Here is a 27,632-nt window from a genome sequence, read left to right on the forward strand (position 1 = left end):
GTCGTCAGTTGGTGACGCTGCCTCTCTTTGTTGGCTTAGCAGCGGCGACGTTTTGTTGTTATTTTCGCTGCAGCTGAAAAACAGGCTCGGATAATTTTGGTTTTCGTATTGTTCCGCAATCTACATCTGGCGCTTTCGACCTCAAGGTGTGCTCGTCGTAAGCCGGTAAACACCCTAGGAATGGACTCAGACGAGGGCTATAACTATGAATACGACGACGAAGACGAATGTAGCGAGGACAGCGGCGAAGTGGAGCCCGAGGACGACACCCTGGATATCGGTGAGGTGGAGTTGGTCGATCCTGTGGTGGCCGGCGGGGAGCGAGACGAGGGTGGCGAGACTGGTGTAGGTGGTCACGGTCCTGGTGAAGAAGAGGAGGAGGACTATCGTTTCGAGGTTTTGACTGCCGAGCAGATCCTCCAGCATATGGTGGAGTGTATCAGGGAGGTCAACGAGGTCATACAGGTAGGTATTTTGGTATACCATCGTCAGGAAAGACCGGGGTCCAGGATTTTATCAAGCGTTTACAGGCCACGGACGTTAGCTTATCGGCTAGCCTTGTAGGAGTAGTTAACTTACTGGAAGGTGACAGTTTCACAAGACTAACACGTGTTGAAATTCGTTTTTAACGATGGTAAGTTTTTGTTACTAGTGTGTATTTAGAATGAATGTGGATATGTTGAAATGTCACTAAATATATACATTTAAACAGAAGTTTTGTTACAGGAAGTAGTCTAATCCCCATTGAGAAGTTGGCAGCTACCTTTGCTAAGCTAATGTTAGCTTTCTTGCTACTTAGCCATCTTCTTTAGCTATGCTAGCAGCACTATTCTGAAAAAGCTCAACGTCTTTGGTTGTTGACTTGGTGTACGTTAGGTGTGACTTTTGACGACAGAACGGTTGAAAGTTAACTAATCAGTTCAAGTTTGACTTCTATGAATATAGTGCTACTAAACTACCGTTAACGTATTTTGACGTTTGTCCAAAGGCTAGTTGGACATTGTGCAATGTAGCAAATGACAAGATATGTTAGTTACAGAATAGCGACCAAGCATTTTGTCCGAACTTCGATATGATGAAATACTGTTTAAGAACTGAATTTTAATAAGCTTTTTGACTTAACAACTGATTCCATTCGTAATAGCTTGTCAGAGATGTACGGTGTAGCACAGAGCCAACTGAGGCCTCCATTTCCTCTCTCGTAGACATAGAATAAAAAACCAAAAATGGTCCTATTAAGTTAGCACTTAGTTTTCTGTGATATAGCATGAACCATCATTCAGAAATATGACTTTGAAGACGCTTGAAAGTCGAAAATATATAAATTCTTCCCATACAAAACGGTTGCTTTGAACTTGTTACAATTTTAAAAAACTGACTGTGGTTCTGTGTTTTTGAATAGTAATAATATACAAGTATACCTAATTTAGTTTTGTAGGTTGTTTGAAGTCTGGCATTGTTGGAAGTTCTTCGTGTGTCAGTGTAATTGCTTTGAATTACACAATAAAAAAGCTAATGGAAAGAAATACAAAAATACCTCAGGTAGATAGATTTTGAGTTACATTTAAAATCCTGCAAGGTTCTTCAGGGACCACCCATTACATAAATGGTTAAGTTGATAGTAAAGTTAATAGTTAAGAAGATTAAGTCTCAACTTTTGTTTGAGAGATTGTTGAATCTCATTCTTAAATACTTTGTTCAAAACACTTACAAAAAAAGAGGATCTTTGGATATGCTCCAGTTAATTTGGGTTCAGATGTCTTATACCTGAAAAACTTAATTTGATGTTTTTGTGGTTATTTAATACAAAATCAAACCAGGATAAAGTCAGTGATTGAACCTGTTGTTGTTTTTGTTGCACTTGATAATTTAATTCTGACTTTGTGCTGCTTAGATCTGTTTCCTGTTAATTCACTTTAGGATTCTGGTAATTTAATAACTTTGCTATCCTATATTCTTGCAGTTTTGGTTGTTTTCATATTTAACCTTTTGGGGTAGGAAATAGTGCCATCCACAGTGGAATATGTTCTACCATCAATGGCTCATTTCGTAGACACCATGAGAATCGTTAGTGCTGTTTCTGAAAATGACAGATTTTACAGCAATTTCCAATAATATTCTTTATAGGGTGTTTTAAGCAAATGTGGCAATGTGACTCAAATAAACAATATTCCCCAGCAGGAGTTTGCTCAATTATGCTGGTTTAATCATAAGGTCATATGATAAGGTCATAAGCTCTCATAAAAGTAAAGTTTTAGTACCTGGCGGATATAGGGTGGAATACAAAGTTTTTCAAAAACAATGTACACTTAAATTATAAGTGGTAGCCTAGTGTTTTTGTGACTATTGTTCTACATAATTAACTGAATACATATCTCCATATATGTGTCATTTTCAAAAGTCTTTTGGATTTTCAGTATCAAAGGTCTAGTACTTAGTTAAAGCTGATATTGCCCAATCTTTCCAGCCAAGTTTTATTTTTACACAATTTTTCCTTGTTCTTTGTTTACTAAGTGTGTAACTTGCCAGTCACAAACCTATTTCAAAATAAAGAAAAAACTTTCAATGCAGTCAAATTGCAAGATATTTTTCAAATGAGTTGTTTTACTTTTTTTAAATAAAACTTTCATCTTCAGGCATTTTAGGCTACGTTCACACTGCAGCCCTCAGTGTTCAATTCCAATTTTTTGTGAAACTTGATGTTTTTTTTTTTTGTTTGTTTTTTTTGTTTTTGCATGGTAGTTCATATTTCCAAATATATATGACTTGTATGTGATTTCCTAAAGTAAACAGCAAACCTAAAAGTGTCCCGCATGCACAGTAGAGGACGTAGAAACAATGTTCTCAGTGTTTGCGGAAGTAAACATGAATGGTAATGGTGGAGCATATTTTATGATTTTAAAGTTGTTGTCCAACCAGAGCCAGCACATCAACAACTTGATGCTCATTATCGTCTGCCATGGTTGTTGTTTTTCTCTCCGCTCGCCTGTGTTAGGATGCACAGCAGTGACGTTTATCGAGAATCAGTTACATACAGGAATCCGACCTGGCCGCACAGATGCAGGTCACATTTGAAAAGATTAATACATATCAGATTTAGGACCACTTATGCAACTAGCTTATGTGGCATATGTAAAAATCTGACCTGTGTTGTTCGGACTGTCATGGAAATATCAGATTCAGGTTGCATAAGGGCAAAAAAATCTTATTTGGATCACTTCAGGCTGCTGTGTGAACATAAACTTAGTAGTTGTCATTATGCCTGACGTTTTAGCCAAATCAGTGCATTTTTTTGGTGAGTAAAGACAGTTCAGACACTTTACTAAGCTTACATGTTAATGTTGGTTTAAAAAGTCAAAGTATTCTCTCCATGATAATGCATCAAGTCAACCCCATATCCAAATGGTTGAATGTGATCATGTTGAAAAGTAGCACAGGATTAATTACAAGTAAAACAGTTGTCCATTACGGAAGCAGAATTGTAATGGTTTTATCTCTCCCAAATACTGAGATAAATTAGATTAAAAAAAAAAACAAAAAAACACACACACATTTAGTTAGCCATTTTAATAATTTTATACACTTGTGGATACACTAATGTTCTCAAAACTGTGAATTTTACTGATTGTAAAATGTGGAAACAGGAAAAAACAGTAAAAAGTTAATTGAGCTGACTCATTTTACAGTTCAAGTCAGTGTAGTAGTTTTTCCCACAGATGTTGTGCTTCATGAAATACTTTTTCTTTTTTGGCGATGTATTGATCACATGAAGTTTGTAGTTGATTCATGAGGAGATGAGACTATCTTTGTTTTAGATTGCCCACTGGTTTCACATGACGCATCCTTGATCATTAATCCTAGTCTGTTGTGTCAGAATGGACTTTTTGTTTGGTTTTCAGAAGCTGTTATTCGAAAGGCAGAGACATGTGAGAGCCACTGAGTGCTTACTGAATGAACAGAATTCAACCTGCAACAAAGTTGCCATTGTCCCTACCTGGTACTATAAAGACAGTAGACTCAGGATACGTCTCTGGATTTACATAAGACACAAACCCAGGCAAAATAACGATCCTTGTTCCCTCCTGAGCAAAATGATGACATTAAAAAGTCGAAGAAACAACCTTTGGACTTATTTTTAAGTCACATTGCTGCTTCTCTATGCATATTTTTGCCTACAAACTGCTCTCTATGTTTGACAAAGCAACTGCAGTTTGAATAGAAATAAAACAAACTTTGATAAAGATCAACAGGTCCCCTTATAAAAGTGGACCCATTGGATAACTTGTAAGCATATTGGAGGGGAAGTTAAGTTGTTAACCTATGATTGTATTAAACAGGGAATTTGATAAAGCAGTTTTAGAAATATTAATCTTTGATATTGTGAAATGACATCACTGCAAATGTTTTTCTTCTACAACTTCTCATTTTAACCTTGCTTTGGCAAAATTAATATGTATGATAACCTCCTTGAACAATAGCAAAATTTAAATGTAAATTGGAATTTTAATTTCTCACATTTTTCCCTTCTAGAACCCTGCAACAATAACACGCATTCTCCTCAGCCATTTCAACTGGGATAAAGAAAAGCTTATGGAAAGGTAGGAAACTCTGGATTATGTTGACCATTTGGTGATGTAATTTTAATTGGTACTATTAGTACTACTATTAATTGGTACTTAGCCAAAAATAATAATAACAGAGGCATATCCTCGGCCTGGTAAAGGCCAATCCCTTGCTCTATGCTATTTACTTTGTACATGAGGTCTGGACCCTCAGCTGTTGAACAACAATTGCTTGCTAAAGATGTGGACTTTTTTGAAATTTTAAGATCTACCCAATCGCTGACGTTTGATCGTCATGTATCTAATGTGTCAGTTTGACAGTATGAAGCTTACCAGAAATTGCGTGTGCTGTAAACAACCATCCCTCACTGTGAAGAGAGAAGTGACAAGTTGAAGAAGATGACTGTTAATGTTAATTCAGTATTTGGAAGAGTGGCCAACACGGAGTGAACAGCTTCATTCACTTCTTCTGCTGCTATTGCTAAACTACAGTCAGCCTGAAACGGCACAGAAAATCAATATTATTGCTCACAAATCCTCCCTCTGTTTGATGATTAGCCTGGTTGGAATTCAACCAGAGAAATCAAGCTCAGCGGGAGAAATCCCAGACAGAACACTGAAGGGACATGAGAACTGAGCAGAATTGCATAGGATTGCAGTAGCCAGGCCAGGTCTTCTTGGATCTTGAATGTTTACATGCTTCTTAACTCTGCCTTTTGTTTGCGTAAATATTACAGATACTTTGATGGAAACCTCGACAAGCTTTTCTCTGAGTGTCATGTCATCAACCCCAGCAAGAAGCCTCGGATCCGTCCTCCAATCAACACTAGATCATCGGCACAAGACATGCCTTGTCAGATCTGCTACCTAAACTTCCCCAATTCGGTGAGTTACATGGTTAGATCAGCGTTATGCCGGACGAGCTGGATTTTCAGCTGTAGATGGGAATTATGTTAAATATCCTATTTAAAAATTTATTCCCTAACCTTACAGTTTTTTTTTTGTTTTTTTTTTAGAGAATTAAGGCAAATTTTTCTTTCATAATGTAACAACATCTCAGTATTACAGGGAGAAGTAGCATAGCCAAGAAGAAAAAATATGTAAATTTCATCCAGAAATTGATTTTCAGAAAAGCTTGAAAGCACCTCTTGAAATTACAAAACATAAATCTGGAATTGGATACCAAAAAAACTTAAAACATAAAGTTAAAGGTTATCGATCAACCATTTTATTTTATGATTACTGCTTTTTTTCTTTGGGTTCTTAGGTTGCTAATTGTTCCAGATTTGAAAGCATCTGTAGATTCTAAAAGGTACTTTCTTACTAATATGAGGTTTTCAAGTTTTTAAGCTGTTTAGCAGACCATGATTGATGTCATTACATTGTTTTCTATTTCAATGTAATGACATCAAGAAAATAAGAGAAATAAGGAAATAAGATATGATGGTGTTGGGGAGTATCAAAGGACCGCAGTGATTTATTTTTGTACCATCAAATATGTTGTCTTTTCTCTTTAGTGCCCTGGACAGCATACTTTTTAGTACTTAGCACATAGAACCAAATTAAACCAACCATCTATGTCGTTGACATGCCTGGTTGTCATCTGTGTAAACTAAAGGACTGTCAGTTTCAACCTTAAGCTGATACAGTTTTTAAAAATTATAATTTTGGAGCTACAAGCAGCCCATCTGTAAAGCAGCCAATTGGCTGTCTCTTCCCAAGCAGCTTGCTTCACAAATTAACCTGCTAAATCAGCTTGACAAACTTCTACTGCTACTCCATGAAGAGCACAAAGAAACATTCTGTTAAATTGGCAAGCTTATTTGAGGTTTCTCATATAAAGAGGAGGGCTGAAAATCACAGTAAAGTAATCCTAATCAGTTTCATCAGATTGGATGGCAGTAAAGCAAGAATTTATTTAACTGTAACTCCCTTCAAGAACATTTTCTTGTTGAGATTTTGTTTAGATTTTTTTTTTAATTGATGCTAATCATCCCTGCATTAAATGTGTCAGTGTGGCAATGTGCTCTCGTTTAAAATTAGAAAAAAAAAAAGAAAAAAAATACATCAGTGATGTTAAACATTCAAGGAAGATTCCTGAGACTTTCTTTGGCAACAGGTCAAAAATGTGCTTAGTCTTTGAAAAGGGCTGGTCTTCTGAAATAAACCGCAATAAGTGCTGACTGACTCAAACAGTAGCAGAAAGTGAGTCAATGTGTTCTCTCCTCCCATACACTGACTTGTTGCAGCTCTATGTATGGAATAAAACTGTTTTACTCCAGTTTTTATGCATGTTTATTTCTTCAGTTATTAGCCGTTTCCTTACAGTGGATTGCATTTAAATCTTCTTTACAATGTTTGTGTAATTTTTAATGGTTTATTATGAATAAGAACAAATTGTCCAAATTGGTGTTAGCTGAACTTTGTACTATTTCTTAAAAAAAGTAAAATTACTCAACACTGAAGGGCAACACCCTCACTTGAAGATATTCAAATATTCCTTCCTTTGTACTTTCGTTTAGCAAGGTAAGAATACATTTAGATTGGGTTTTACTAAGGAAAAAAATATTCTGGAAATAAAATTTGCATTGAACATTATTGTATTAGTCATGAACACACATTATTCTCAAGTCATTTTATTGTCTGTTATTTGAAAAGTTAATATTGATGATGAGGGTTGTATGTTTAAACTGTTGTATGATGTTTGTTTCAGTACTTTACCGGTCTGGAGTGTGGACACAAGTTCTGCATGCAGTGCTGGGGAGATTATTTGACTACCAAAATCATAGAGGAAGGAATGGGACAGGTACATTTCAAGATTCATTTGTGGAGATGCACTTATTAGGCTTTTCTTGCCAGTAACAATTTTATCATTAGTTTTTTACTAAATAATTTCTACATTTTTATTATAGCTGATGCAATGATTCCGATTTTCATCAGTTTTGCTTTTTGTTTCTAAGGACTAAAAAGCATAAAAGAGAAAAGAAAATATAGCACAGCTTCTTTGATGAAGGCAATAGCTCTGAACCAAACAGAAAATAAAGGACTGACGAGATTTTCCCTATTTAATGGAACCAAGTATATATACCTAACCCGTGTGGAGGGACTTTTATTCCATAAAAGTCCCTATTAATCTATTAAATGCAGAACATTAAATCTATTAAATGTTCTGCATTTAATAGATTTTTTTTTTCTGTGTTTGATCCACCAATCACTAGTTAAAGCCAACCAATAGAAAATTGTCCAATTCTTATGTCTGACAGATTTATTGGTGCATCATATATAAATATTTTACTAAAAGCTTATCATTGTTTTATTGCTTTTGGAATATAAGTCAGCACTGTTGTTACATTTGGTGTCACTCTCGATGTCTGAAATGACCTTTATTTTTTTTCCAATAACCAACTGATGATTTTCCTTTTATGCTTTCTTCTCAGACGATTTCTTGTCCTGCTCATAGTTGTGACATTTTGGTTGATGACAACACAGTAATGTAAGTATGTTTGTGCCTGTATTTGTTTTATTTTGGGTCTGTAATGATCATCATATTTGGCAGAAGATGACGCTGATAGTCTTTCACTAAAAACAGTTTTGTGATGCTCAGTGTAAAGTTACTCTGATTCATCCCAATTTTAAAATCAGCAAGGTAGTTTTTACATAATTATTGTACATATCAAATATTATATTCTTCAATGTATTTTAATCCAACTTGTTTTTTAGTGAGGATCATTGAAGTGTGTTATCTGTGTTTTGCCTGCTGTAAGCTCTAAAATGTTTTTTTTTTTTTTTTTTTTAGCTTAAAATATATTTTTCCCCTCATCTCGAGTCTTTCAGTGATTCATGAGTTGATTTTGGTGGATCTCCAGATCTTTTAATGCTGCCAAGCGTCCAGATCTTTTTTGTGTCACTTTAAATGTAAAATTATTAATCAACAGTGCAACCATTTCTGCAAGAGGGGAAAACGATCATTATATTTACTGTATAACTTATACGCTAAGGTCTTAGAAAGCAAATACAAAAATGTTTGCTTGCAAATTTATATATATATGTACGTGTGTGTGTGTGTATTTAACTTATTTTTTTGTTTTCTAATGACAGTTAATAATTGATTTTCAATGTTTCCACAGGCGCCTCATAACAGATTCAAAAGTAAAGTTGAAGTACCAGCATTTAATCACGAATAGTTTTGTAGAGGTAAGCTTTGTTGCTTGACAGGAAATTGAAAAACGTTTATGCTGAGCTTTGCAGTTCGACTTTCAGGTTAAAAACCTCTGAATCTGAGAAGAAGAGACCTGAAACAACTAGATCTTTAATTATGACACATCTGTAGAGCTGCATGAATGTCAGTTTAGCACGCAGTAAAAACAGTTCTGCTGCACACTGCTTAAGGAGAATGTAGGTCAACAAGTAATAACAAGTGGTGAGCCAACACATATATTTAAGAGTTTGGTTGGCTTAAAAGTAAATGTAGAATTATTTAACCCTTCTCACCTTATGAGCACAAACAAATATGTCAAGACCTAAACTTGACTGGGGAAAATGTTACCTATTGCAATCACATGATACTTCTATGTAAATTCTTCAGCATTTACATTCTGTATACATGTTTTGTTTTTCTCTTCGATAAATAAACTTGTAAATCTTCATTGTGCTAGATAACTGCACGGCTGTGTTTACGCAGAGCTCTACGCACCTAAGCAAAGATCTATCCTCTGTAGAGTGCTGTGAGAAAAGTTAGAATGTAATTGACAATCTGTGCATCTACAACTGAAAAAATTAAAAAGACATGTTTCTTATTACTCGTTAAAGTGCAATCGACTGTTAAAGTGGTGCCCTGCACCGGACTGCCATCACGTTGTCAAAGTCCAGTATCCAGATGCCAAGCCGGTGAGATGCAAGTGCGGCCGTCAGTTCTGGTAAGATCAGCAAACTCTCACAGAAAGCAGGTTTTCTGCATGTTATTTGAGGTTGGGTTGATTTGCATGCTGTTATTACAGCTTCAACTGTGGAGAGAACTGGCATGATCCCGTGAAGTGTAAGGTAAGCTGAATGGAAACACGAAAATATGTAGGATTCTGGCAGTTATGGGAAGCAATATTATTCCTTTTTCAATGTTTTTCTGTTGTTGTTTTTTTTAGTGGCTGAGAAAATGGATTAAGAAATGTGACGACGACAGTGAGACTTCCAACTGGATTGCAGCAAATACCAAGGTATAAAATTCATCAGACTCCCTGATATGCATAAAATTAGATTTTTCTGTTCTTCAGTCTAACAACAGAACTCAATGTTCACCTTAACTCCACAGGAGTGTCCAAAATGTCACGTGACAATTGAGAAGGACGGCGGCTGCAACCACATGGTCTGTCGCAACCAGAACTGCAAAGCAGAGTTCTGTTGGGTCTGCCTGGGTCCATGGGAACCTCATGGCTCTGCCTGGTGAGAATTAAAGGCTTTTTTTTTTTCCCATGTTACTTTTTATGCAAAAAAATGTTGCTTTCAAGCAAATAAACTAAATGCGACTCCCAGTAAGACAGTAGAAAATGAATACATTTAAATGTTTCAAGATGTGAAACCGCAACTGGTACATATTTGGTCATCGGTTTTTGTAACGGCGTATCATTCATTAGACACATTCGGCAGTCTCAGTACAAAGTGTACAGAATCTGAAATATTCTGGCTTCTCTCACACACTCGCCTTTGAGTTCAAACCTTGATAATAAAAATGTCCAGAGGTCTGTCTGAAACGCTCTGTAAACACCACTGACCTGTTTGATCTTACAGGTACAACTGCAACCGCTATAATGAAGACGATGCCAAGGCAGCCAGAGATGCTCAAGAGGTAATTAAATCTACATTTGCACTCAAAAAATGTGAAACGTATGGTAACTTAGAAAGGTTTATTACATAAATGTATCGATGTAATTCATGTTTTGGTGCAGAATTATTCTTTGTTTTACTCCTGCATTGTTTAATTTTCACAGACTATTATGGTAAGCAAGTACTATTAGGATTTTATAGTTTGTAACAAAATGTATTTTATGAAACACCTGCAGAGATTCCAAGGCTGACATTCATGCTGCTGGTACAACACACAGTTTTTGTCTTTTACAGTTTTCAGAGTTTCTTTGCAGTTTGGGAAATAATGACATTTAAGTTCTTCTCAGTTCAGGATAAGTATGGAAAAGCATTTGCATTTTCCAGATTTTGTTTTTGTCCTACGGTCTAAAAATTGTCAATCTGCCTTTTTTGCCTCCTCCTTTCCCTCTCTCCCTCCCCCACTTTGTTCCTTCCTCGTTTTTTCCTTTCTTTCATGTTTTTTTTTCCTTTCTGTTTTGCTTGTTTATCTCTGATTTTCGTAGGTTCCATTTTTACTGCAATAATGTTTGTCAGAAATTGAGCAAAAATAACAGAGTTCAGGAAATTTGAAATGTGAACACTGTTCAGTTGGGTAAATCCAGACTTATCAGTATCCTGCATTTGGGTGTGTTTGTGAGTTTATGCCGGTTCACCTTACTGTGTGTGCAGCGCTCCAGGGCAGCCTTGCAGAGATACCTGTTCTACTGCAACCGCTACATGAACCACATGCAGAGTCTGCGCTTTGAGCACAAGCTCTATGCTCAGGTTAAGCAGAAGATGGAGGAGATGCAGCAGCACAACATGTCTTGGATTGAAGTGCAGTTCCTGAAGAAGGCTGTAGATGTGCTCTGCCAGTGCCGCTCAACACTCATGTTCACTTACGTCTTTGCCTTCTACCTCAAGAAGAACAACCAGTCCATTATTTTTGAGGTAAGATGGCTGAAAGTGTTGCTTATTGCTAAATCTGCCAACCACCAAAGTGCAAAGTCACACAAATCCAAAGCACGCAAGAGCCAAATCCATCTTTATTGGTATGAACTAGATATACATTTTTAAAAAGTATTACTGAGGATGACATCCGTTACTTCTGTTCCCCAGAACAACCAGGCAGATCTGGAAAATGCCACTGAGGTGCTCTCCGGATACTTAGAGCGGGATATTTCCCAGGATTCGTTGCAGGACATCAAGCAGAAAGTACAAGATAAGTACAGGTAAGTGAAGTACTTTTCCTGTATGAAGTTTACATACTCTTTGTCTTTTAATTACACATTTGAACCTTTATTGTATGGAGTAAATAGTATTGGGGAGCATGTGTATTAAGTGATTTGTAAAATAACTAGCTGCCCAAGATAGTGGATATTCTCACAGTCAAAATTATATATACTGTCAACATATTTCTGGCATCGTTGTGGATTTTTTTTTAACCATTTTTCTTAGCAGAATTTGTACTTAAATCAGTTGATTCACTGATGCTACTCAGAATCCATAATGCAAGCCTTCCGGCAGCTTTGTTGTATGTTTGGGATCATTGTCCTGTTCCAACAACTGGTCTGTCCAAGTACCAACCACCTAATGCAATCTATCCATTCAGTCGGAAGGGAAGTATTTGGAAAGTTCATGACTATTCCAGGAACCAGCAAGGATCATAAACTGGATGCTGCTAAAACACCAATGTAACTGTTTTAAGAGAAGAGAGTAACATCAGTATGGACTGAGAGGCTTCCGGCCAAGACACCAGGGAAAAGTCAACACCTTTAATCTTGGTTGAAGTTTTCCACTTCCTGCATGGAAAAATATTCCTGCTAGGGAAACGTTTTATTGTCAGACAAGACAAGTACTGAGCTATGTAGCCACAATAATAGGAAGTATGTTTGGGGTAATCAAGGTGAGACCACCTTCTGTAATGACTCTGACCTAAAGCTAACAACATCTTATGGATTATGCTTAAAAACGTGGTCCATGCATGGGGAAAAAAACTAATTTGAAGCCAGATTTATCCCTTGTTGATTGGCTGGGTTTGCTCTGCCATTTGCCATGTTAAATTCATCCAAATGAGATTGCATGTATTCCTCTTTTATGCTTCAATAATTTTTAAAATGTTTGTTGGAAGTTATTTATTGAAACATCGTCGTCATTGCAGGGAAAACAACTGTCCAAATGAGCAATTAAAAGCCTAAAATTATTGTGACATTTGTACCCGTGAGTGGATGTATATCTCTGACCGGAACTCTCATTTCCTGTAAATGTGCTATGCTGGACTTTATCAAATTCTCCCTTGTCTGTAGATACTGTGAGAGCAGGCGAAGAGTGCTGCTACAGCACGTACATGAAGGCTATGAGAAGGACCTGTGGGAGTACATCGAGGATTGAGGACACGTCCCAATGCAACGGACTATTGAGTATCTTGACAAACTAGAGCGCTGATGCAATTAAACAGGGCAGCACGGGCCTTCTGCCGCCTCTCCTCTGGCAACCAACCACTTTTGCATCATTTTTTTTTTCTTTTTCCTGGATTTCTTTAACAAAAAAAAAAAATCTTAAAATAAATTATATTTAAAGAAAGTGTAGAGTAATACAGAGAAAGTGTACTACAGTATTGTTAGCGACAGAGTGGAGTCTACAGGAAGCAGAAAAATCCATCATAAACAAATACATCCTTTTGGCCTGTATTGTAACCCTCCTCTGAACTATCTTTTCTTCTGGTTTTTTTGTTTTGTTTTGTTTTTTTTTGTTTTTTTTTTGTTTTTTTGTGAATCTTTTCTGCTTTGATTTTTGACTTTTTTTTTCCATAAGTGTGAAAAAAAAATGTTTTCAACACAGCTTTAATTGTCCTGGCCATGTCTGCAATATTTGGTGAAATCCTTGTTTGGATGGCTGAATATTGATGGGCTGATTGCAAAGGGGGCAAATACATTTCAAGGGGGGGAGAAAATAGAAGAAAAAAAAAACACAAAAAGAACAAAAAACAGCAAGTCTGTATTTTTTCAAATTGTAAATAGTCCATATGCATGGAAGTTAAAGAGCAAGAGTGGCACGTGTTTGCATAATTTTGAAATATTTATTCTTTACCGATCTTGAAAAAGATGTACTTTTGCCATTTAGGTTGAGTCCGTTTACACCTCCCATTAACAGTGGGACTTTGGAAGCATTGGCAATAAGGCATTCATCCTGTCGTCATCAGTCTGCTCAGATCACTGGACAAAAGTTCCTCATCAGGTTAGTCTGTAAGGAAACTCCAAGAAACCTTTTAGGTGATCAGATAAATGACTGAAAGTACAGTCAAGGTAAAAGGAAAAAAAAAAAGCGGAAAAGATTTTACTGGTAAAAAGTAGGAACGTACCAGCCCTATGCCCCTCTGCGCTTATCTTTGCTGCGCTATCATAATTCTTTTTAGAGACATTAATAATTATTTGCAAGAGCCAAACTGAGTGACATTCACTCTTTTTTCCTTTTTTTTTTTTTTTCGTTCCTGACGTGGCTTGAGTTAGTCCTGTTAAGTCTGCTTGCACCTTGGGGGGACTGAGAGAGGTTGGTAGAATGTACTGACAGTTTTTTTTTTAGTTCTAACTGGGCTTGATCACTCTCAAATTCTACCAGGCATTTACGTCACCCTTGTAGGTAACTTCTCAACAGGCCGATAGTTGCCCGATCGCTTTGAAGAGATCTATTGCCTTGCAGTAAGACGGAACCTTGCTACCAAGCTACACAGACGGACCTCAGTGTTCTGTGAAGAGATGCAAATTTAAGGGCAAATCTCGAAAGGTTGCAGGGGTGTTTAGTAAAGCTGGTATACATTTGCGTAAGTCAGTGTTTTTCTTTTGCTTTGCTTTGTTTTGTTGTTGTTTTTCTGTTTTTGTACATGGGTTGAGATTTCAGCAGTGAAATGTCAGTGCCCCTCCAGGTTTTGCATCGTTCTGTGTGGCAGCTGCCCTGATTGTCAAGCTCTCTGTTTGTAGATGCTCGTTCATGTCTCTGCAATGTGGCAGTCTTCACAAGATTGGCTGGAGGGGACATGATCGTTCCAGGCACTGATGCAAGTTGGAAAGATGACACCAAAGTGTCAGCCATCGTTAAAATACATCCTTTGCCCTAGTTTCAGATCTTTGGGCAATTGTCTCCCAAAATGCTTCTTATGTGTTTCAAGTTATTATTTTATCCTAGCAAATTATAAACTGTACTGTTTATTTGAATAAATGTCATGAGAAATCTGATATATGGGAGTGATGTGTGAGTCATTAGAGTAGGCCTGGTGTCAAGCAGTGTAATAAGCCAGATATCAGGAGAAGTGCACAGATGAGGCTTTTGAATGACTGATACCGATTTCTTGCTTTCTTTGAGGTCTGTAGACTTTTTTTTTTTTTTTTTTCCCCCATAAGCACTTCAACAGGAAAAGGAGGACAAAAATGTACTGCTTGTTCTGTGATGGAGGTAATATGAATCCAACTGAAAATGAAATATAAGATTAACCATATTTATGCATCACAACTGTTCTAATTTTTGTTTAACTAAAAATGTATCAATCCATTTTGTTGTTTGATGCTTTTAGAGGCAGAAAATGGTCGCACTTCTTAGTTTTGATTCATTTAATGAATGGGAAAATGAACTTGTCGAGGGATCTGAAGAGAATTGTTCAGTTGATTGGTGCACCTCTAACCCATCGCACTTTTCTCTACACTACAGACCTTTGCAGCGCTTTGTCTTCCAAATAGGTGTGGAATCAATTTGGAAATTTTAAACTGGAGTTTTGGTCTAAATGATAAAGGTCGACTCTTTATGTCACCGAGTTTACATTCAGATTGTTTCTTTTGTTGTTACTGAGCATCCAGAAGTTGTTTTTGTCAAAGATGACACAAGATGAATGGATACAAATTGCTTTTCTCAAAGTTGTCTTGCATTAAGTTCAGCTCCAGCTGTAATCGTTATCCTAACCCGCTCTCCAGGGCTCACTCTGTTTTCACTGTCTGCTAGAAGTTTTTAACCATTTCAGATTTTACGTTTTGGAGTAACAGAAGCAGCTACTTGCATTAAACCAAGACATCCAAAAACTTTTAATACTTTTCTACATACCTTTCCTTTATGCTATTAAAGGTGTTTTATTTCCTAATAGTGTAAAATGTGAGGGGAAATTAGATGTTTGTTTTTGGAGAAAAAATATTAAAGTGCAAAATGTTGCAAACAGTCGTCTTGCATGGGTGGTTGATTGTGGACATTTTGTTTGGCATCCACTAGCCTTCAGCTGCATATCAATAAATTAGAATTGTATCAATAGGTTTACTAATATCAGTAATTCAACTTAAATGTGAAACTCAGATTCATTACACAATCTGAGATATTCTTTGCTTATTTAGGAGATTGTTAAAGCTAACAGAAAGTTAGATTTTTGTAATAGCAATATTACACAAGACTGACTTCAAAAATAAATGTATTTTTAATACAAAAATATCACTGCCAGGCAATGACCTAAACAGGGAGGACTGCTGGCTCGACAGTTGTCCAGCAGTCTGTCACCGACACCCTTCAGAGGGTCACAAAACATCCCTGCTCAATAAGCTGGCTGCTTAGAGAGAAGGATCTAATTATATTAATGGAAAGCTTAGCAGAAGAAAAGTGATATAAAAAGTCGCACAAGCAACTGGGATACCAGTAGCCTCAGGATGATGACGCAAAGTAAATGGCGTCTTGAAAAGATTCAGAACGTGCGGACTGCAGCTGGATTTAAAGTTTCAAGATCCGCTAGACACCGATGCCTCAGTAACAGCTGGAAGCTTCTGTTAAAGCAGCAGAAGGTTTAACAGACTGATCTCTTTGTCACACTGCATTGATGCAGTAATTCATACAAAAGGAGCCAAGGCCAGGCAGGTACTGAGCGGATGCAGTCCAGTAATGTATGAATCTGTGTTTCACTTTTTGAATTAAAGAAACAAAATATTTTAATATTCTAACTCGAGATGCTCCTGCACAGGGTTAGCACATGGTGGATCTGACTGCAGGTTATCCAGTGATAGGAGATAATGCATGCAACAGTATGAACTTCCACAGGATGGTGACAAACGCCTTTTTTTTCCAGCAACAAAGTTCTGCCTTTCTGCAAGTTCACACTTCTATTACCAGACATACCAGATTCAGGTATTAGGAGGGTACAGGTGCATCTGGCCAAATGGAATAGATTCCCCATTTCCAGACTTTATCCATGTACTGAGCAGATTATGTATCTGTTAATTAGATAAATATTTGGCAGCATGTAAAATTGACATTGAATAGAAAATGCAACATACTTTCAGTATAAAAACATTTATTGTTAAAGACTTTAAAAAGGTTCAACCTGTTCACTCTCTAAGAATCTTAAGAAAAAAATTATAAAAACTGTAAAAAGTATCTGAGGTTCAGTCATAGATGAATGTCAGAATATTGAGTTCGATATCCTTCCATTCAACAATCTCAGTAAGGTTCCCAGTTATTTAGAAAAAGAAAAAAAAGCAGCTTCATGTAAAGTACCTTAATGCCTATTGAGCTTCATTTGCTCCAAAAAAAAAGTCACTCTGAAAACAAATTACTGCAAATTAAGTCTTGTAAACATATACACACACACACGTGGCACTGTATCATTTACATTTTTTTAAAAAGGAACATTACCTTTTTTTGTTTTTAAAAAAGGATTAGTTACCAAAATATACATCATGGTGGAATATACTTCAATTTGTAATTTCTGAGTAAACTCCTTAAAGCCATTATGTCAAAGACAAAATGTCATGTACAAAGTCATCCGTAAAGAAAAACAACAAAGAAAAAGCATTCTTAGGAGAAGTTTGCATGACTTCCCCTCGTCTAGTCCAGCATTATTTTTACTTCGTCGTTGCGCTCTGAAAAAGAAAACTTGAGGAATGTTTAGTCTTCTATTTTAAGCCAGCCCTTCTTGTAATCTATGAGCAGTTCCAGGTAGTACTTCCATTCCGGCTCGCTGTCGTACCTCACCTCGAACACCGTCTTCAGAGGGTTGGTGTGAGCCTCGTGGATACGCAGCACCTCTCCTCGGTACCACACCTCTGATTTGTCGTCTTCCTCATACAAGTGCCTGATCCTCTTCCCCACCAAGTCCGGGTAGTAGAACCTCATGGCCCTCCGGGCCGTCTGGACGGCCGAGCGCAGAACCCACCGCCGCCTGTGCTGGGCGCTGTGGCAGGCCGACAAGTAGGGACAGTACTTGATCTTAAGCAGAGACCTTTGTTTAGTTTTAGAGGGGCTGCTGAGGGACCTTCCAGGATGACGGAAGCTTCCTTTTCCCTTCCACCTGCGCAGTGAGTTAGGCATCCTGTGCTGGCTGCTCTCTCCACTTACACCCTCTCCAACTTCAGTCTGCGATGACGAAGGCTCAGCAAACGCCTGCGACACGGCTTCGTAGCAAGCCCTTTTTCGGTTTATCCCCGCGCTGAGCATCTTCCTCAGTTTGAGAATCATGCCAGAACAGTTCTTGGATTGGACAGAATGTCCCGGAGGCCGATTGTCGGTCAACAGACTGGAGGAGCTCTCAGTTTCAGCATCGCTCTGAGATGGAGACAGCTCGTCCAGCGTTAGTGGACACGTCCAGGAATTGTCAGCTGATTGTGTAGCAGCTGTAAGATCTGCAGCCACATGATCAGAGTCTTCATTCTCTGTCTGACGGGATCCAGGAGTTTTAGTTATGAGTGATTTCAGATCCTCTTCGACCGCTGCCTGCCCTGCACCGCCTGCCCCTTCCTCATCGGAAACCAAAAACGTGTGCCTCGATTCGCTCTTTACTCTGCATTTGGTTTTGCTCTGGCTAGGAGGTGACTCGTTCTCCTCTTCCTTCACGCATGTCTGCTGGTGGGACTCCGATGGAGAGGCCAGGGAGGCAAGAGCGTCACAAGGAGCTGCAGTGGTGGCGTTTGACACTTCATGGCCCCCATCTTGCTCTTTATAATAAGGATCCATATTTAGTCCTGCAACACAAAGATCATTACATTTAGAAGCTGGTTTGAGCAACTGCTGGCTCCTACAGGAATACACAGTGCAGATGTATCTCAGTAGATCACAATATCATCAAAGGGTTCATTTATTTCAGTGCAACACAACAACTTATCTATTAACTAACTACATTTAGTTTTTGTTCATGTTGATTATGGCTCACAGCTAATGAAAACCCACGATATGATTTCTCTGGAAATTTGAATATTACACAAGATCATGAAAAAAAAAAAAGAGAGAAAAATGATTCTTTTAAAACAGAAATGTTGCAGTGTGGCCAGCACAACTATTGAGAACACTGCTGACTTAACAGACATCAACACTCTCAACAAAAGTTCGGTGCTATAGAAATTCATCACATACATTACAGTAAGGCTTTTATTTATGTTTTCATTGTCAACCATAAGTCAAGTTGGCAGTCCTCTCTATTGTGCAGGCCTCAACGTTTTGACCTTAAAGATGATTTTATTGTTCCTTACATAATATTCTATTTTTCTAAGAAAAGGGTTTTTTTTATTAGCTATAAAGCCATAATAAACAAAAGAAGAGGTCTGAAATACATCACTGCGTGTGCAAAGAATGTAAACGTTTTACTTCTTAAATATAATTACTGTAATAAATCAACATTTTGATGATATTATAACATGTTTGGAAAAAATCAGGTTGCTTACTAAAAAGGGAAAGAGAGTTAAAGCAGGTTATAGCATTTATTTAGTGAAGAACCACCGGACAGCGATTTGGAAAAGAGAACTTTTAGAAGGGATTCAAAGGTAAACAAATATAATGAGCACTTTTTTTTTTCCAGGCTTCCCAAGTGAGATTTCCTTAAAAGGCAGACAGTGTGATGTTACAAAGGAACCTCGTCAGCACACAGAAACAATAGGAAACTGATGTCAGCTGATAAACGGGAGTCGGAGAAACGTCTACCTGTGATCCTCCACCACAAAACATTCAGACAAGACAGACAGACAAGGGAGGGGAAAAAAAAGGCCGTGAGAGTGAATGTGAAGGCTGGGAACAAACTCAGCTGCTATAAGGGATGCAATCAGTCAGGGAGTAAAACAACAGTGAGGGCAAGAGCAGGACAGGAGCAAAGATCATTTACTGAACTTAAGTGCCTCCAAGCCATGTGAACTGAAAAGTGTCGCAGTGGACAGAAGTTCAGGACAGGTTCAGGAAAAACAAACACGTCTTGTAACCTCAAATTCCCCTTAAAGACCTACTTGATGAGTACTACATGTGTTGCTGAATTGAACTATTAAGGCAAGTGGGGCAGTATAATCTTTAGAATCGAAGGTGTGAATTTTACTTAAGGCCATCTCACCCTCACAAAGCCTATTGCCTCATGGTGTTGTGCGGAAGACAAACACAAAGTAGTGCATAGTTGTGAAGCGTAATGAGAAATGACACACGGCTTTCAAATTTGTTTTCCGAATAATCTGAAAAATGTGGCGTCAATTTGGATGTAAGCCCCTCTGATTTCGCTAAACAACATCCTCAAGGAAACCAGCAGACGTTGAACATGTCACAGAACACTGATCAATCCATCATCTGAAAATGGAAACAATATGGCACAACTCCAAACCTACCAAAACACAGCTGTCCACCTGAATCGGACAAGGAGAGTATTAATGAGGGAAGCAGCCAAGAGAGTCATTGTAACGCCACACCTGGAAGAGTCCAGGTGTGGAGGGGGAATATCTGTAAACTCATCTACCTTAAGTTAGAACAGTATGTTTGGTCTTTATGGATGATAGACAAGAAAAATCATTCTCACAGCCATACGAAGGTTCATTTGTATTTAGTCTCAAGCTGCAGGGGGCATAGCAAACATGAGAAAGAAGGCGCTCTGTTCAGATGAGATCATAAATGTAACTTTTTTGACTATATGCAAAATGCTGTGTGGTGGAAAACTAACAGCACATGATCCCGAACAAACCACCTCTGCTGTGAAACAAGGGCTGTGGCTGCTTCCTGCCGCACTTATGCTTTTCTTGCTGGTCAGAGTTGATGGTGAGGTGTACTGAGCTAAATATGGGACTATTCTTGAAAGAGACTTGCGAAAGGCTGCAGTGCAGAAGTCCACATTGCAGCAGGACTACAACCTAGTACACCCAGAGCTACAGCAGAGGAAAATTCTAGTTAGTCCATGCCTAGACAAAATCTTAGGCTTCTGTTGCAATATCTTCTAAAATCACTGTTGGCAGAAACTTGCCGTTGAATCTGATTGAATTTGGGCTTTTTTGCAAAAAAAGAATGAGCAAAAGGTCTATTAAGCAGATGTGCAAACTTAGTGAGATATACCAAGAATGACTTCTCAGATTTTAATTTAAGTATAAAAAAAAACAAACAACAACATGAATGTTCTTCCTTTAACAACATAATGATGCACTACTTTGTGTTTATCACATAAAAATGCAGTAAAGAGCATTAAAGTTTGTGGCTGAAACGTGAAGATCAAGTGATTTGAAAAGGAGAGGAAAAGCTAATCTCTGCGACTACTCTGGTTACGTCATGCGCCAACCTCCCTCGCTTTTTTTTTTTTTTTTTTTTTTTTTTTTTGAGGTCAGCTAACAAATTCCCAAATGATTTCATTTTTCTATAATCAGCCAAGCTCGCCACCCTTCCCCCTCCAGGCCTCTGCAAGTAAAATCATGCAACTTCTTGTGATTTGCTGCTGAAAGTTAGCAGAAGAACCTTCTGCTGTATAATCATGGAAAAGCAAAGAGTGGTTAATTTAAGGTCGAAATTAAAAACAGAAAGGTACATATATACCTGGACTCTCTTTTGGACATCAGGTGAGGGTGATTCTGTAAAAAAATAAATGAATTTTATATTGCATAATTGTTTTTAATTGTGCTTCATTCTTTACAAAAAAAAAGGGGCCACCAGTGAAAATTTGATTAGATGAATTAAAAATAATGAATTAAAAAAAAAAAGAGACAGACGGTAGGGATGGCTACAAAACAGAACTGCAGCTCGCAAGTCATTTAAAGGGGATTTCCAGAAATCTGCAAGCTAATACTGAGTTTACTTTCTTTATTTGTAAAGACAAAATTCTTCAAGTACATGCAAAAAGAATGTTGCCAAAGTCCTTAAAAACCTGTAAAATAATTCTCTACAAAATGTATGTGAAGCATAATTCTTTGATGTCACTGGATTAAGTTACTAAATTTGCCATTTTGTGTTATAATCTCCACAGACTGGTTTTCAGAAGTCCGTTTGAGCTGAATTCAGTGTTTTGTTAATGAGTTATTTAACAGTATATTAAAAGGTCCAAAGATCATTCTTGTTTTCTGCCCTTTATCCTACATTCAGCTTTTTTACAGGATTATCAAAATCATGTTACTTTATTTATCATGGAAAAAAGACATCTCAATTTGTTTTAAGAGTTTCACATTGGCAGCAGCGGTTAGCTACAACTAAAAAAGGTGATGACGATCATCTCTGTAGCCATGCAATAATTTTATTCCCATAAAAACAAAAACTAAAATTGGTGCAAGAACAGTACTTCATAAATGTCATGAAGAGATTATGTTGTTACAGTCACTGAAAAAAAGAAATGATTAAACACAAATTCAAATGAAATTTGTGGAAAGTACAAATATTTTAAGTAAAAAACTGGTTGCTGCAAATATGTCAAAAAAAAACCTTTAATGTAAAAACCTTATACTATTTTATAATTTACTTTTAAAAACATTACATTATTTGCAGCATCCGGTTTTTGGAGTTCATGGTTCATTATAGTCAGAGTGCTCTGTAAAAGTGTTCATTCCCCTTTAAAAGAAGTACTTCCACATTTTAGCAGTCCCCTGTACAACGTGAGGAAAAACTGCAGAGTCCTTTCATGGCTTTTTTGCTATTCCTCAGCAATCTCTCACAGTCTTTTTCAGAGGTCAGGTTTGTTAACTTCATGAGTAATATTTGCCCCATCAGTAGAATTACTAAGTAGACACGAGGAACTCTGCATCTCCTCCAGAGTAACCACGGGCCACTTAGCTCCTTCTCTTGTTAATGCCACACCAGGTCTGCCTGTTTAGATGGATGGTAATGTCCTTTAAGGCTTGTATTTGAGATACACTCATTTTCAGATTATTTATAGAACAACTATGTCCGATGTTTAACGTTGGTATTGTTTTATCTCCATCCCTGGCCTATCTGCTGGGTTCCTTTGTCTTCATGATGCTGTTTGTTTTTAATGTTCCCCATCAAAACTTTTGAGTCCTCCACCGAACAAATGGATTTATAGAAATATTATTTTACATAAAGGAGGACAGATTAAATTATAAGCAGGTCAATTTACTTCTAGATTTCTGAAGGCAATTTATTGCACTGAATTTTATTTAAGAGTTAAAAGCACATGTGCCTCCCAGTTTTCAGATTTCTATTAAGCACTATGCATAACTTTCATTCTACATTACAGCTATGCACTACTTTGTGTTTTTCTATCCCATCAAAACCCAATAAATAGAAAGGTTTTTAATGTAACATGAGTACATGAGTAAATATATTTTTTTATTTTGCAATAACTGGGATTCCAAAGTTATGGCTGAGCGGTGGTTTGCCGAACCCACCCACTTAATAGGGAACACTTCTGCCACGGACTCAAAATTAAGTGTAAAACATTCAGCAGTTCATTCCCTGTCTAAGCCATGATCATTGTAATACTTTGTATCCAGTATGTCCTGATGAGTAATTAGGAAGCATATCCTTATCAAAGCAGTTGTTGCAAGGTTTAGTAGGGAAGAACTGGAGAAATCATCCCAAACAAAGCAGGAAGTCTCTGACTCAACAACAGCAATCCATTTGCAGTGGGTCCTTAATAAACGACCCATTTAAACAGGCCTGCAGGGAGAATGTACTCACCCAGGTGCTTGCAGACGTCCGTGTAGTACAGCAGGTTGACCATCTCTGTGTAAATGTCCGGCAGGTGTTTGAGGGACATCAGCCTCCTGAGCTTGGAGGAACAAGCTCGCTTATGAAGCTGGATGAGGATCTTTTCTTCAGAGAGCGTCGTGGGCCGCAGCTCCACCTTGTGCTCCTGCAGCACCTTGTCGACGAAGCAGCTCTGGACTGTTGGAAACAGCAGCTCCTTCACAACCAGCATGGGGAGAAACACCGTGCCCGTCCGCATCACGTGCGGAAAGGGACAGCGCTTCTGAGCCGTGTACTCCCTCAGCCTCTTTAGGACCTCCTGGAGGGCTGCTTTGATCTCCTTGTTGATCCACACCTCTCTCGCCTTTGCGCCCAAGAGGCAGGGCACTCTCTGGACATTACTCAAATGAGAAGAAGGTTCAGATATTTCCAGCTGAGACAGCCAGTTTTTGAGGTCTTCCTCTGAAGAGGCAGACACAGACTTGGATATCAAGCTGCAGAGAAACTGATGCAATTCTAAGAAGTGCTTGCGTACTGGGGATTGGGGCTCTTCTTTAGCTGTGAGAACAGTTACGGGCTGTGCAGGTGGAATTTGCTTTGCAGGTAGAGCAATCTTGCAGTGCTTGCCATCAGGAATGATAATATTGTAGGTGGAAAGTTTAAGACAATGAGGAGGAATGCTTTTAAAACTGACTTTCCCTGGAGGCTGCAAAACGCTGGCTTGTGGTTGTAATGCAACTGCCTGTTTCTTTGCCGTCTCATCCGGATTATCCAGGTCTATTGGGACAATCAACTCAGCAGGTTTCAACTCTTCTGAAGTTGTATTTTCACTTGCAAATAAAGACTTATTTTCTAGTTCATTGGATTCACATTTCTCTTTTGACGCCACAGGCACACTGACAGACGATTCAGTCTCCTCAGACTCATTCATCATCTCCACTTTGCTGTGTGATGCTTTTGACTCTCTGTGATGCTTTTGACTCTCTGCAGAGGCGTCGGCATCTGGTGAATCCGCTTTCTCCACTTTAATCACTTTAGTTTCCGCAGAAGACTCATCAGCCGAGGTTTCTGATGAGCATTTAGAGTCCAGGCAGATGACAGACTCCTGATCATTTTGAACCAATCTCTTCTCTTTGGTGCTTTGTTTGAGTTTGTTGTCCTGCTTCCCAGAAGTCTGGCTGATTTTCTGAGTTACTCTTCCTGGAAACAAATCTCCAGATTCCTGCAGGTGCGGCTGGCAAGGGGCCAAGCTGAACACATTGTCAATAACTGGCATAGGAGGAGAATCAGTTTTATTACTTGCCTTAGCTTTCTCCGTTTCCACCTTTTGTCGTTTGTTGTTGGTGCATTCCACCTCATACACATCCTCATCTTTTATTCTGACTGGGTGAGATGAGTGAGAAACACTCCTCTTTAGGCACTTTTTATAGTCGCTGGTTCCTGCGTCGGACACTGGCCCATTGTGCTTGCTTCCTGTTTTAACAGTGGGGGAGTAGATAATTTTTCTGACATTATTGGGCACAGCTGCATGGGTTCTTTCCGAGCTGCGACAGGGTGACGGGGGCAGCCACGGTGCTGGGGAAACTGGGAGGCTTTTTGACTGTCTTACTTGAGCTTCACCACGGGAACGGTCTACGATCCTATCAGTGTTACTGGCAGGTTGTGGATGGACTGCTGGGTCTATGTGCAGGCTGGTGAACGGCTGGAAAAACCTGCTAACTTGTATTCTGGATGGCGAGACAGCAGATGGGATTAAACATCTGGCAGGACTGCTTTTGTTCACCCGTATGAATGACGACGCACCGTGAAGGTGGTCAATGTGCACAGCGGTGTTGGGTTTCTCTTTGGCTGTAGGGACATCCATGTGTTGGCTGGATGAGGAAGCATTCATTTGACTTGGGTGAAATGCAGACAGTGGATTTTGCCTTTTTAAAGGGGCTCTGATTTGGCCTGCATTCAAGTGAAATCTTGGAACTGTATAAGATGGATAGTCATAACCAGGTATAAAGGAATGATTTGGCAACATTTCAGTGCAGGACAGAGGAATATCAGCGTGATGTGGCGGAGGAGCTACATAATGCTCTCGGGGGCTTGGGATTGAGTGTTTATGAAGGAGAGGGCCATCTTCTCCCTGCTTACTACCACTCTCCTTCCTCTGTGTCCCGTTTTCTGCCTCTCCGTTTGTCTGGGAGTAGTAAAGCCCTGGGTGCTGTGCTAGCTGGCCATATTTGGACATGGGAGAACATTCCTGATAAACCTCTGAGGTCATATGTTCATATGTGGGGTGGGGGGCGTACAGGCCGGGGTAGCCTGCGGGGGAGGTTTGCAGCTGCCGACTGCTGGGCTCTCTGAAAGAACTAAACAGTGTGCGAGTTGGGGTGCAGGAGTAGCTGCTGTAGATTGGCTCAATGACAGAGGGCAGTCTCCTTACCCTGTTCGGACTGTAGGCCTCCACAGTTGCCCTCTTCAGCTGTTCTGCACTGCATTCAAACTGCAAGTCTTTCTGCTGCAGCAGTGCGTCTTTTCTCTGAATAGGAAGCTTTTCAAGGTAGTGGCCATTGGTTTGCATCCACTCGTGTTCGTAGACAGTGTTTGTTATCCTTGGAGAGATGTGCTCCATGCCGTATCGGTGTCCTAGCACACAGCCCAGCTCAGTACAGCAGGGACTAAGTCCATAAACTGGTTTAGGGATCGCCAGGTAAACAGAGCTTTGCGATGGGGAGGGGGCATTCTCGCCTCCTGGCCTTGGTTTTCTAATAACTCCAGAGGAAGCAGTTGTTGAATTGTTTATCTCAGGACTTTTAGTGTAAACTGTAAAACCCTTCTTAACTGGGGTGTGATGACCTGCCTCTGAAGAAGTGCCGTCTTTCCTGTATGCCATGTGGTTCTGTATCATCCCAGAGAGGTTACTTACAGGACTTCTGTCATCCATTGGAGATATCTTCGAGTGACTCCAAGGAGGGGTGAATCCATCCCTGTCCTTTAATCTGGGTTCATAAGTAAAATAGGCTCCATTGTACTGCAGAGTCTGTTTACCCAGGAAACCAGACATGGCTTGTGGTTTTGAGAGTCCGCTGGATGCTGCTGTTCCGTCAAATAAGGGCATCGTTCTCCGAAACACTGGGTCTGAGAGGGTCTGCATCGATTCGCGGCTCATTGTCTGGCGATGTTGTTGCGATTAACTGATACGACTCCAAACCTGAGAAAATATATGAAAATGATGTGGGATTTCAATATTAGCAATAAAACAGGCACTTCAAAAATATTACAATATTAAAAACTAACATTCTCAATAGGAACAATCATTAAAAACAAGTTTAGAATAGATTTATAAAAACACACACAAATGGATTTCAAGGTTTTATCTCAGTTCATTTTGATGTTCATGCAACAAATCTCTGCCACTTCAATCCCAGGAGCTGGATCGTTACCAGACCCAGATGCTCAAAGGAACGATACAGGAAGTCATTTATGCCTGTTGCCATCAGGCTCCATCGATCATCATTACTGCTGATAATCAGATTTCCCTTTTGGGATTAATAAAAGCTATCCATCTAGAGCCCAAAATTTAATGATGATACATAAAAATCTTACAAGCCCAGTAAAAAAAACTATTTAAATAAAGAAATATTAAGTTATGGTAATGTTATGGCCAGCACATCCATGAGTAAAACTGATAAACTGACCGTTATCCAGCAGCCAGGCAATGTCTTCTGCCACGTCAATAAGCTTTACTCAAGCATTTATTGGGAAAGTTGAGTGGTAGAAAAAAAAGTGCCCAAGTAACAAGGATAACAGTAGTTTTGAGAGGTTTGTGGAGCTAAGCTCTGTCAAAAGTTTTGGATGGATTCAGAAGGTGTAGTCTGTAGGAGGAGTCAGAGCTTGAAGAGCCAACTCAAGCACATGTATCCAGGACAAGAGCTAAAATCATTAATTACATGGTTTGTCTTAAGCCACGCCTGAACCAGAGATGGCATCAACATACTTTTACCTTGGCCAGGGTGGTAAAGGACCGGACAATTGCTCAGTAGTCAAAAGTGTTTTGTCAGATTAAATTCAATTTTATGTTTCCTTTGGAAATCAGATTCCCACAGCCTGGAGGTAGTGTGGAGAGACAAAGAATCCATGCTGCTTGAAATCCAGTGTGAAGTTTCTAATCATTGATGACTTTTGGAGCCATGCCATTTGAATGTCTGCCCACATTGCTTTATTAAGCCACCAGCAAATTTTAACACTGCTGCATGCTTCCCTCTGCCAGCAAGCTTTATCAAGATACAGAAACAATTTTTCAGCATGACTGTGCAAAAGTACCAGAACACTGTTTGATGAGAATGGCATCCCTGCGTTTAGCAGACC

General features: G+C 38.8%; 2 protein-coding genes across 2 annotated transcripts in view; one reads left to right on the top strand and one right to left on the bottom strand.

The window, feature by feature from the left end:
• Positions 1–14,799, top strand: arih1 (ariadne ubiquitin-conjugating enzyme E2 binding protein homolog 1 (Drosophila)). The gene is made up of 14 exons (XM_007556813.2): positions 1–465; positions 4,531–4,598; positions 5,300–5,447; positions 7,276–7,368; positions 8,000–8,055; positions 8,690–8,756; positions 9,372–9,478; positions 9,560–9,602; positions 9,701–9,772; positions 9,868–9,998; positions 10,344–10,401; positions 11,088–11,348; positions 11,517–11,629; positions 12,704–14,799. Exons 1-14 carry the CDS (start codon positions 181–183, stop codon positions 12,786–12,788), a joined length of 1,587 nt encoding a protein of 528 aa, XP_007556875.1. The 5' UTR covers positions 1–180; the 3' UTR covers positions 12,789–14,799.
• cunh15orf39 (chromosome unknown C15orf39 homolog) overlaps positions 14,246–27,632 on the bottom strand; it is an 18,651-nt gene continuing 5,264 nt past the window's right edge. Inside the window, exons 2-3 of the mRNA XM_007556812.2 lie at positions 23,268–26,475; positions 14,246–18,376 (exon numbers count right to left, since the gene is read on the bottom strand). Of these exons, the coding sequence (XP_007556874.1) occupies positions 17,304–18,376; positions 23,268–26,433 (4,239 nt within the window). The 5' untranslated portion in view covers positions 26,434–26,475 and the 3' untranslated portion in view covers positions 14,246–17,303. The remainder of the gene's footprint in view (positions 18,377–23,267; positions 26,476–27,632) is intronic.

This window comes from Poecilia formosa, unplaced genomic scaffold (assembly GCF_000485575.1).
Source record: "Poecilia formosa unplaced genomic scaffold, Poecilia_formosa-5.1.2 Scaffold81, whole genome shotgun sequence".
Classification (NCBI taxonomy): Eukaryota; Metazoa; Chordata; class Actinopteri; order Cyprinodontiformes; family Poeciliidae; genus Poecilia; species Poecilia formosa.